Source organism: Phyllobates terribilis, unplaced genomic scaffold (genome assembly GCF_046119375.1).
Source record: "Phyllobates terribilis strain yellow unplaced genomic scaffold, ASM4611937v1 Scaffold_11__3_contigs__length_659146591, whole genome shotgun sequence".
Taxonomy (NCBI): domain Eukaryota; kingdom Metazoa; phylum Chordata; class Amphibia; order Anura; family Dendrobatidae; genus Phyllobates; species Phyllobates terribilis.
The window spans coordinates 307,607,494-307,620,263 of record NW_027362771.1 but is presented as its reverse complement, the minus strand read 5'-3'; the positions used below and the strand labels follow the sequence as shown (position 1 = coordinate 307,620,263).

Here is a 12,770-nt window from a genome sequence, read left to right as displayed (position 1 = left end):
ACCGAATGTTTGGGTTAAAAAAAATCCCGGCATGTACTAGTCTCTTCCATATTTTAGAACAGACTCGTCTATTCAAGTCTATGGGTCTATTCAAGTCCATATGGAGACGCGATATAGCATCCGATTATTTCTGAATGCAATTATTTACGTAAGAAACTGGATTTGGTTTTGTATATTTTAATAATTGCTGATGTATAAAAATGGATGGCATACAATACAGATGAAAAATCTTTTTTTTTTTTTTTTCTGGATGAGAAACGGACTAGTTTTTATAGCTCATGTGAACTTACCCTTACAGTCATCTATTTCCTTTTTTTTTCAGATTTACAACTGGATTGACAATTTAGTGACGGAGTATCCACAATTGGTCAGAAAGATTGATATTGGTCAGAGCCATGAAGGTCGTTCAATATATGCTTTGAAGGTAAAGATAGCAGCAAGGAAATGCTTAAATATTTATGCACCTTTATGAATGGTTCTAGAAAGGCTTAGTGTTCCAGAACTACCATTGCAAACTGTGCAGTGGGGGAGGCTCCTTCTGCAGCCAGAGACAGAATTGTTAGGGGGAACCGGAGAGAAGTGGCTGATCTCCTGGGACACCATAAGAGAAAATCATATTTATAACAGTTTTGATTGTATTATGAGGCAAAATATGATCAAGGCAGAAGAGGAGATTAAAGGAAGATAGACAGCACTTCTGAAAAAATCTTTTGTGTATTTTGTTCTTTTATTGACGTTCAAATCTAAGATATCATTTGAATACATTTTTTTATAATCTGTTCTAGTTCAGTACAGGTGGAAACAAGCCAGCTATATGGATCGACACAGGAATTCATTCTCGTGAGTGGATCACCCAGGCCACAGGTGTATGGACAGCTAAAAAGGTTGTGGTCAAAAAGTAACATGTATAATAAATTAACATGTATAATAAATTTTCAGTAGATAGTTGCTAAAAGGATATTGTATACCTTGGTCAAAAAAAGGATTCATCTTCCAATTGTATTTTTAGATTGCAAGCAGCTATGGTGTCGACTCATCACTTACTGATATTCTGAATAATTTTGACATATTTTTGGAAATTGTTACCAACCCTGACGGCTATGCATACACGCACAGTACGGTAAGATTGGCGCTGGTAAACTAGATTAATAACCAGAAATTGTGTAATTGTCATAGTGCAGCAGGAAAGTAAAACTTTGTAACAACTGTGCTCTGAGTTTCTTAACACAATAGTGAATTAAATAGGCAATCTGATACACAGTATTGGGGGTGTGGGGATCCACTCACTCTTTTGCAGCGGGTTTGAGGATGGCACAAGCACAAAGTAGTGGGGGTTTGCCCACTCGGGTTAGTGTCCAGCTCTTTAGTCATTAGCAAAGATAGACAACACTGGAGGTCTGCATACCTCCACTGACAGACACTAAATGAGGCATGTGAACTGCCTTTTATAGCCCATTCCAAGACCTGGAACTGGAGGTAAGTGAGTAGCCGATTCAACCCAGCTCTTTCAAATGCTCCTAAAGCCCGGACCCATGAATTCGGGCCCATAGAAAAACCCTCATAGCACTATATGTGCTGGAGCCTGTTTCTCAGGGTCCTACATCACCGAGGCTTGGCACATTCAGGGACACATACCTCCCATCCAGCACCTGTCCACCTGCCACTTTACAGGGGACATATACTGCTACTAAATTTCTGCTTTGATGTTCCTTAACAGCACTGTTAAAAGGGTTAGTCTCAAGATAATAAGTTATCTTCTATCCATTGGACACCCAACAATCCCAAGAACAGAGCTGTGGAACCCAGAAACCAAGATTTGCACATCGCCATCTTGAATAGAGTGGAGGTGAACATACTCGACTTCCACTCCATTTATTATCTATGGAAAAGCTGGAGAAAGCCGAGCACAGCGCTCCACTATTCATGGTTTCAGAGGCCCATTCTTGAGTTTGCTGAGTGTCCCATAGGTCGGACTCCATTCTGTTAGTTACCTCCTATTCTATGAATTGGTGCAACTTACTGTCTTGAGAATAACCCATTGAGTTTGGCTACTTTTGGGAAACATAATCACATGTTCACACTTTTTTACCATTTGTTTTCATGGCTTCTTTAAATGACTTATTCCATGGGTTCTTTTAGAATCGCATGTGGAGAAAGACCAGGTCGATCAATGTGGGCTCTTCTTGTATTGGTGTGGATCCGAACAGGAATTGGAATGCAGGTTTTGGAGGTACAAAACTTGATTAAATGATTCATATGTACAGTACAGACCAAAAGTTTGGACACACCTTCTCATTTAAAGATTTTTCTGTATTTTCATGACTATGAAATTGTACATTCAGACTGAAGGCATCAAAACTATGAATTAACACATGTGGAATTATATACTTAACAAAAAAGTGTGAAACAACTGAAAATATGTCTTATATACTAGGTTCTTCAAAGTAGCCACCTTTTGCTTTGATGACTGCTTTGCACACTCTTGGCATTCTCTTGATGAGCTTCAAGTGGCTACTTTGAAGAACCTAGACTATAAGACATATTTTCAGTTGTTTCACACTTTTTTGTTAAGTATATAATTCCACATGTGTTAATTCATAGTTTTGATACCTTCAGTGTGAATGTACAATTTCATAGTCATGAAAATACAGAAAAATCTTTAAATGAGAAGGTGTGTCCAAACTTTTGGTCTGTACTGTATATCATAGTAAAAGTACACATGACGGGAATTTAGAATATGACCTATGTCATACTTAAATCAATTTTTCCCACAATTAAATGCTACATTTCTCTGTTAGATCTTGTTAAACACACCATTTTTTAATTAGAATCACGTAAAATAATGCACTTGTGTTTAGGTATTGTTATTACATACTTATTTTAGCGCCTCATGGTGTTTTTTAAATGTCCTGTCAGAGGGTCCGCCGAATGTATCCAGTCCTGATGGTGACAGATTCAGTAGCTCAGTCCTACGGCCTGGATCGTTACATACATAGGCAGATGAAGGATTCCTGTTGTCATGCAGTCAGCCGCTAGGACTCTGAGCACTAGGAATAAAGGTGGTGGACATTATGAAAGGGGATCAAAATAACATCAAGGGGCACCATAAAAAGTATGTCACTGCACTATCTAAACACAGGAGCCTTTTCTTTTAAATAATTCAAAGAAAAAGTCTAATGTTTTGTCATCTAATAGAAACATGTTTTGGTTTTGACAGTTTCTTACACAGTGTTATCCAGTATTTTTCAGGTGGATAGTAATTTATAGGAAATCTGTCACCAGGTTTTTGCTACCCTATCTGAGAGTATCATAATGAAAATGAAGAAACCCTGATTCCAGCAATGTGTCACTTACTAGGTTGCTTGCTGCAGTTTGGATAAAATCACTGGTTTATCTGCTGCAGAGCTACCTATTCTCTGAATGATGAGTTCTGTATAGACCCGCCCACAAGGCTGATTGGCAGCTTTCTGTGTGCACTGTGCATAGGCAAAAAACTGCAAATCAGCTGTGGGGGGTGATGGAGGGATTATATAGAGATCATGAATATGGAGGACTACATTGCGTAGGTGGAATGAAGGACTTATTACGGAGTGTCCAGATGGAAAGCTCAAACATGGGACTCCTATTCAATACAAGGAAGGCAAAGATATTGACTACTGCCAGGTACGACCAGGACACATTTGAGATGGACGGCGACTAACTGGAATTTGTAACGGACTTCAACCTACTCGGATCACTGATCACTCAAGATGCAGCGACGACATCGGAAGTCAATAATAGCTATGGGCAAATCAACAATGAAGTCACTGGACAAGGACTTCAAAACGAGGAACATTTCACTGGTGACAAAGGCACAGCTCCTACATAGTTTGGTCTTTTCTGTAGTAAATCCAGACAATAAAGAAACAAGACAGAAGACGAAATAACGCCTTTGAAATGTGGTGCTGGAGAAGGATGTTACCAATACCATGGATCGCAAAAACAACAAACAAATCAATCTTGGAAGAAATCAAGCCGGACATGTTACTCGAAGCAAGGATCACCAACCTATGACTTGCCTACTTTGGACACATCACACGAAGAGAGCAATCACTGGAGAAGGACATCATGGTCTGAAGAATAGAAGGAACAAGGCAAAAGGAAGACCAGCAACCCGATGGCTTGATACTATCAAGATGACGGCCTAGAAGAATCTATCTAGGCTTCCACAAGATCGATCTTCCTACAGAGCGATCATCTATCAAGTCAACATGGCTCGAGATTGAGCTAAAGGCCGTTAAAATAAAATAAACATTGCAGCAGGTTTACTAGTCCTCTAGTGACAATCTCTAGCTAATAAAAGCAAGCAGCCTAGTAAGAGAAACATTCCTGGAATCAGGGTCTTTGTCTCTACATTATAATGCTCTCAGATTAGGTGGCAAAAACCGGGTGACAGATTCCCTTTAAGCAAAGCTGTATGAGTCTATTGTAAATTCTGGAACAATACTTTCAAAATGCAGCCAAGCACTGGTCACTAGCACTAAGATCACACTGCTCTCATGGAATTATTTAGTCACAAGTTTTAGAGTATTGGATTGTGTTAGGTATATTTATAGCTACAAGACATAAGGAAACTATTGGACATGTGGTTTTATTGTTTTGCAGGCCCTGGTTCTAGCAGTAATCCATGTGATGAGACGTATCATGGAGCACATCCTCACTCTGAGCCTGAGGTTAACTCTGTTGTGGATTTTATTTTGGCTCATGGTAATGTGAAAGCTATGCTTACCATACACAGCTACTCACAGATGCTTCTCTTTCCCTATGGCTACACTACTAATCTAGCACCTGACCACGAGGAACTGGTAAGAATCAACAAGTAATGACTTGACGTCCATTATTCACATGATTTATGTGGCAAATCCCCCAACTATCACTGGTGTCATACAATCAAACATCACATTTATTTCCCTATTCTTTGCCATATTGTGTAAAATCCTGGAAAATTCTCTTGTTGAACAAAATCAAAATCTACTAAAGAACAGCCAAGTATGTGCTACAGTACTAAGTTTTGTCATATTATTTTGTACATTTACATTTACAGTATTTAGCTACTCAACTATGAACACATACTATTACCTTTCATACTTTTATAGGCAATTCCATCCTTTATATAATATAGCAGGTGATTGGTGAGTGTGCAGCACCATGTTAGTCCAGCATAAGAGAAAAATCTCAAGATACCAAATGCCTCATAATAGGTGAAAATGCTATTAAAGCTATAACAATGTTTCTCTGAAACTATTATGTATTTCCCATTGCTTATGTGGCTTTGGCTTATTCTTTAGTGCATTATCAGTCACTTTTCCCAATAGGCTCACACACCTCCTATCTTAAACACTGTTGGGGCAATCTTATAGTAAGTCAATTAATTTATCAGTATAATATGTGACAAGGTCAGATTATCTGGCTAATTCAAACATATACAGGGAGAATGTACAGTACAACCTGACCTGTACATTCTCAAATGGTGCTCCTGGTTGGATCTGAACGTAGAACACAAGGACTGAAATGCCACCGATCCACCTTTACATGAACTAGTGGTTAAGTATAAACTACAAATTTTAAGTTAAATGTTTAGCTGAGGACATCTTAGGTATGGAAGTGGATTATAGTGCATGCTATTGCTCACATTAGAAAGACGAAAAGGACAAAATAAATCATCTGAATATTGTACGCTTGCAAACTTTTGAGACTGGTGAGCAGCATCCAGATTTTGTAACCCTTGTTTTTACTTTTGCTGTTACTTCTGTTTTGTGAAATTAAAAGTGGAGAAGGGGCTTTTTCATTCCACCATAATGGTTCTGACAAACGTGTTATTAATGTAATACTTGTCATTTCCTACAGATGTAGCAAAGTTTAAAATGACAATGCACCATTTTAATAACTTATCACACAAGGTTATCTTATTTAAAAGGAACATTTTGCCCTATAAACTGTCCCCAATGCCGTATAGGTCATGAAATGTACATCCCTAGCATGTGTCTGTTAAGCTAAATGCCCCAGTATAGGTAAAAAAACCCACTTTTTAACTTTAGTTACCTTCTATGTAAATTCCTGGTTCTTAGTCATATGGGTAGCACTGGATATCACTTCAGTCATGCACCCTTGGCCAGTAGTGACACCCACCACAGTGTGAATTACAAATGAAGCTGCCCCAATGTCACAGCCTTCTACGAGGAAATCTCCCACCGCGTGCTGAGAACCAACTCCCCAAGCATGCGGATTAAGGTTGGAACTGGGTGTACTTCCCCAGCTTCATTTTTATATCTGCGCGTGCTCCATAAACCAATGGTATTCAGAGACTTTGTGCATGCAGTAAGCTCATGCCACTCATATTGCTCCTTATGCTCATGGCATATGTAAGAATTTGGAAGTGTTTCCCCTTGAAGACAGGTGTATTGCTGTAATACATTATGATGTTTGTGTGTTTAATGAGATGTATTGTTATGTGATGAGGTTGATCATGTAACGGCCATAGTGGCATAATTAGCTCCCCTAAAGGGAAAAGGACGCGGAACCATGGGTTAAAGAATAGGACTTTTGCTTACTGATTAGTGGTGCTGTTGTTGGGGACTAGGGAAGCTCTCGAAGTGCTGTGCTGAGTGGTGGTGAGGCTAGAGAGAGAGGCTAATGGACAGAGGCAGAATGAGTTCAGGAAGGAACGGGAATGTATATGAAGGTGTTCTATTTTATAAGAACAACGTCCATGAAGTTATACACCCGCTATCCGCTGTACATACTTTCTATTTTATTGTTCAGTAAAAGACAGTTTATTTTTGAGTGGTGATCTCCCTCAATGAACTCTACAACATCTAGGCCCGGCCAGCCGCAGTCAACGGCATCATACGGTCAGAAAGGGCATAGAGCCCCCACAGCTAAAGTCCACACAGCCAGGACCCTCATTTTCATTCAGAACGAAGCTCAAGTATTTCACCCCCGACTAACCCCCTTCCATGTTACACTTGGCGTAGTCGGCAGGGTTGAGTCTTGCAACAGGAAGAACGAAGGGATACGTGGAAGTCTTGATTTACATGGAATATGGTAACCGTGATGTGGTTTAAGATGGTGCCGAGCAGAGACTCTAAGATGGCAGTTAGTAGTGCAGCACAGAGAAAAGAATCTGCCCATCATGGACATAGAGGACACAAAAGGGTGCAAAGGATCTTCCAGCCCTCCAGATGTTCCGCCTCCAGAAGGGAGTGTCTTATAAAGAAACACCAGCCTGCAGTAAGAGGTACCCACCCAAAGAGGGTGACGTGAAAGGAGAAAGCCTGCCGACTGGAGTGTGACGAGGGTAAATGGGTGGAGGTGTCAGCAAAACGGAGTGGAAGCCACACCCAGTGGAAGGCAGAACAGTGACATAGAATGTGCAGTGACAAGAAAATCGGCGCCATTAGTCTGATGGGAGTCGGGGAATGAGCAGTACGGTATAGCAGCCTAGCGAGAGTCCTTGATTGGCGGGGGGAGCCCAGAAAGGTGGTGGTGGCTGGGGCTGGTCCCCTTCGTTTCCAGATTGACCCAGGCGGATCTGAAAAACTAGATGGATGCCGAAGAGGAGGATAACTGCAGGAGGAAGACAAAGGCAGGCCTTATGCCCAGTGCGCAGTCGGGAGTTGGAAGAGGACGCAGTCGGCTATGTCAGTTCAAGGAGCTGGTAGAGCAGGAACTGGAGGTTGACACGATGGAGGGAGTGATCACTCGTCTAACTGGCAGAATGCTGGTGGAAGTCAACGGCATCATGCGGTCTGCAAGGGCTTAGCACCCCCACAGCTAAAGTCCACACACCAAGCCAGGACCCCCATTTTCATATAGCGTTCTGGGGTGTAAAGCACGAGTACCTCGCCCACGGCTACCGCCCCTCTCCACGTTACACATGTACAAAGCCCCTAAGTACCAGCTCTACAGAAACATGTTTGAGATGCACATTTCATGTCCTCCTGTGGCATTATTGACGGTTTCGTCTGGCAAAAATGACATTATAGGTTCCCTCTAATAAGTTTGAAATAACATTACCCAGTCCGATGTCAAGTTTGGTGTCAAATTACACCTAACTTTGTTACAACTCTATGGCCCTGATTCATCAAGACCTGCGTTGTTCACAATGGTTTTGAAGCTGGGGTGTCCTGGAGTCAGATGCTCATGAGTCATGAAGAGGCACCCACTTTTTCATGACTCAGGACCATCGGGGAAGTGGTGAACGTCTGTGTGTGCCTTGCCATAAATTTTACTCCAGTCAAGAGCCACCACTCACCATGAATTTGACAAGTGGCGGTTGTCACACACTTGTCCCGCAACAGCTCTACTTACTTTGTCAGAGGTGGGCAAAAATGGCGTGTGAAAGCCAAAGTTGCAACATTTTAGTACAGTTTTGAGTTGTGGCAAAGCCTTGCTACTTTTCAAAGCTTTTTACGCTAGAATTGTGGCTTAAAAGGTTTGATCAGTTGGGCTCTATGTTTCTTGAAAATGGAAATAGATATAGATAAAAATATAGAACATAATAGACACATAAAGGAAATGAAAAGTGTTTTACACTTGCTTCCCTTTATATATTCAATAACTAACAAAGCTAGAAATATGAGAAAATTTGGGGTTTCAGAAATGTTTTATTTCTTCACCTAATAATATTTATTTTATTGTTAGATGGAACTGGCTAAACAAACGGCGGCGGCCTTGGCATCTCTGCATGGAACCCAATATACTTATGGAACCACTATTGCTACCATTTGTAAGTACTACATTGCTATAGTAATAGTCTTGATTAGGTTATGGGATAATGTATTATCAGAGGTAGATACATTAGTATCCTCTAAGTACTAATTTCGGCACAAATTTTCCTCCCTTCATAAAGGTGTTTTTACACTGCAAGATTACTATGAACCAGTGTTCCTAGGAACACTCATTTCATGATAATTGTGCAGTCTACACAGGCTGACGATCACCCAATAAGTGAGCAAAATGTTTGTTCATCAGGTGAAATGATTGTTTGTGCTGCACAAAAGATCATCATTCTGGGCAGCACATTGTCCTGTGTAAATAGGATTTGAGCTACCAAAAAAAATTAAATTCTATGTGCACTGAGCTATCGATTACAGATTGTTCTGTGTGCCTTGTTAAGAGCATTAATTTACACAGGCTATTAAATAACCATTGTGTAAATGGACATTAAAGGGGTCCATGGATAGGTGATAGCTTGGTGATTGATGGGTGTCCCTACACTGTGACATGCACTGATCGGAGAACTTTTATCTCCAAGCAACTTTTTTCCAGCTATAAAATACGTGGTGGGTAAGGCACCCAAACACCATTCTATTTATTTTGCGATGGGGTTACTGGCACTGTTGCTCCACTCTAATGGTAGGGTCACACAAGCATATAAAAAATTATTCAGTATTTCATACAGAAAAGTGGGATGATTTTTTTCTCACTTGTCATCAGTGTGCGGTCTGTATACAATCCTTTTTTTACAGCAGCAGCTAATAATTATTTACAGGACCATTTTCATTTTCCTATGTTACAGAATTGCAATGTATCTGTAAAAATCAGATGTTATACTGTGGCTCTGTATGACATACAGTCATGGCCAAAAGTTTTGAGAATGACACCAAAATTATATTTTCACATGATCTGCTGGCCTCTGGTTTTTATTAGTGTTTGTCTGATGTTTATATCACATACAGAAATATAATATCAATCATATTATGAGTACCAATAGGTTATAGTGACAGTTAGAATGAGTTAATGCAGCAAGTCAATATTTGCAGTGTTGCCCCTTCTTCTTCAAGACCTCTGTAATTCTCCCTGGCATGCTCTCAATCAACTTTTGGACCAAATCCTGACTGATAGCAGTCCATTCTTGCATAATCAATGCTTGCATTTTGCCAGAATTTGTTGGTTTTTGTTTGTCCACCCGTCTCTTGATGATTGACCACAAGTTCTCAATGGGATTAAGATCTGGGGAGTTTCCAGGCCATGGACCCAAAATCTCTATGTTTTGTTCCATGAGCCATTTAGTTATCACCTTTGCTTTATGGCAAGGTGCTCCATCATGCTGGAAAAGGCATTGTTGGGCGCCAAACTGCTCTTGGATGGTTGGGAGAAGTTGGTCTTGGAGGACATTCTGGTACCATTCTTTATTCATGGCTGTGTTTTTAGGCAAGACTGTGAGTGAGCCGATTCCCTTGGCTGAGAAGCAACCCCACACATGAATGGTTTCAGGATGCTTTACAGTTGGCATGAGACAAGAGTGGTGGTAGCGCTCACCTCTTCTTCTCTGAATAAACTGTTTTCCAGATGTCCCAAACAATTGAAAAGGGGATTCATCAGAGAAAATGACTTTGCCCCAGTCCTCAGCAGTCCACTCCCTGTACCTTTTGCAGAATATCAGTCAGTCCCTGATGTTTTTTCTGGAGAGAAGTGGCTTCTTTGCTGCCCTCCTTGAAACCAGCCCTTGCTCAAAGAGTCTCCGCCTCACAGTGCGTGCAGAAGCACTCACACCAGCCTGCTGCCATTCCTGAGCAAGCTCGGCACTGCTGGTAGTCCGATCCCACAGCTGAAACAGTTTTAAGATACGGTCCTGGCGCTTGCTGGTCTTTCTTGGGCGCCCTGGAGCCTTTTTGACAACAATGGAAGCTCTCTCCTTGAAGTTCTTGATGATGCGATAGATTGTTGACTGAGGTGCAATCTTTGTAGCTGCGATACTCTTCCCTGTTAGGCCATTTTTATGCAGTGCAATGATGGCTGCACGTGTTTCTTTAGAGATAACCATGGTTAACTGAAGAGAAACAATGATACCAAGAACCAGCCTCCTTTTAAAGTGTCCAGTGATGTCATTCTTACTTAATCATGACTGATTGATCGCCAGCCCTGTCCTCATCAACACCCACACCTGTGTTAATGGATCAATCACTAAAACAATGTTAGCTTCTCCTTTTAAGGCAGGACTGCAATGATGTTGAAATATGTTTTGGGGGTTAAAGTTCATTTTCTTGGCAAATATTGACTTTGCAAGTACAGTAATTGCTGTTAAGCTGATCACTCTTTGACATTCAGGAGTATATGCAAATTGCCATTACAAAAAATGAAGCAGTAAACTTTGGAAAAATTACTATTTGTCTCATTCTCAATACTTTTGGCCATGACTGTACAATTTTTTTTTTACGCATCCATAGACTTGAATGGGTGAGTCTTATCAGATTTTCGGAGGAAACTAGTGCATGCTGCAATTTTTTTCACACCCATATTGGATCAGTGAAAGAAATCGCTCATCTGCAATGCCCCATTGAATAACATTGATCAGAGTGTGGTCCATTTTTTTCATGGATAGCACTCGGACCGAAAACACGGTTGTGTGAACAAGCCCTGACAGTGATAAAATTTCCCCGATCGCTTCTAACAGCTTGCTACGATGTATCAGCGTAAAATAACATATAATAGTCCTTCCTCTCACAGATAATTGTATATAAATGTAGAAAGTTGGTGGAAAAAGTAGAGAAAACTGCACCCAATTCCTTGTATAAAAACATTCAAATTTTATTCCATCTTGATTAAAAAAAAACGGCATGTCGTATTATTGCGTATATTCTGTAGAAACCATCTGACGTGTTTCCAGCAAATTCTGAATAAAACACGGTAATTTCCAAGCTTTTGCTGACTATGATTAATATTTATCATGCATAACTATTATATATTATCATACAGCTAGAGACGTACTAATGTGTAATTTTGTAAATCATTTCTGTTTTCTATTTTCTTTGAATTTATTCCGCTCTCTTCAGACCGAGCAGATGGAACAACAACTGACTGGGCATATAATAATGGCATTAAGTATTCCTACACCTTTGAGTTAAGAGACACAGGAAAATATGGCTTCCTCCTTCCTGCTGAGCAGATCATACCCACAGCCGAAGAGACGTGGCTGGCACTCATGACAATCATGGAACATGTAAAGAATCACCCCTATTAAGTCTGTGTTTCTTTGGACAATACAGAATTAAATGTCATTGAATGTTAACTGAAACAATAAATTTTTACCTTTGTCATTGGGCACTTTTGGTTATTTCCTTTTAATTTCTATTATCAGGGAATGGGTTAGTTATTAACATACAGATTGCTGAAGACCTCTCTGTCATAGAGAAAAATTAAAATCCATAAAGATATCTCCAGAGAGGGGACATATCATCCTCACTTTGAGCAAATGGGATTAATTATAACTGGGGAAGTAAAAAACTAATTATAACTGGGGAAGTGAGAGAGACCTGACACTTCAACTTCAGTTGAAGTAGGGACCTCCTGTAGTGACCAGGTAATTACAACAGGCGATCTACTCTGAGAATCAGCCAGCAGGACTGGGATTCGTTTATTTAGAGGTGGAAAAGTACAGTTCCAAGGCAAGAGTTTCCTCTGAACAAAGCACGGCTCCCAGACCTTTGGAGCCAGTGGTCAGTGGTGAATATTGGGGTTTGCATCGATCTGATAAATATGTAAGATATATTTTTGGCATCATAGCGAAGGGACAAACATAACGCATTCACTCACATCACTGTAAGGCCATTCTAACCCCTCCAACTTAATATCGTTCCAATGGATGATGCTAGCCATGTCATGTTTCATCTCTTTAGAAAGATAAAATCGCAATAGGAAACATGGCGACAATATCTCCCACCACCTGGGACCTCCAGGGGCAAAGATATCCTGAAAGTTGAGGATCTCATAAATTTCTAAAAGACCTA

General features: G+C 40.4%; 1 protein-coding gene across 1 annotated transcript in view; it reads left to right on the top strand.

Annotated features, from left to right (window-relative positions):
- LOC141166131 (carboxypeptidase A1-like) overlaps positions 1-12,080 on the top strand; it is a 55,399-nt gene extending 43,319 nt beyond the window's left edge. The window contains exons 5-11 of the mRNA XM_073652497.1: positions 323-424; positions 786-884; positions 1,010-1,120; positions 2,140-2,230; positions 4,645-4,844; positions 8,683-8,767; positions 11,817-12,080. Of these exons, the coding sequence (XP_073508598.1) occupies positions 323-424; positions 786-884; positions 1,010-1,120; positions 2,140-2,230; positions 4,645-4,844; positions 8,683-8,767; positions 11,817-12,004 (876 nt within the window). The 3' untranslated portion in view covers positions 12,005-12,080. The remainder of the gene's footprint in view (positions 1-322; positions 425-785; positions 885-1,009; positions 1,121-2,139; positions 2,231-4,644; positions 4,845-8,682; positions 8,768-11,816) is intronic.
- Positions 12,081-12,770: the final 690 nt, after the last annotated feature.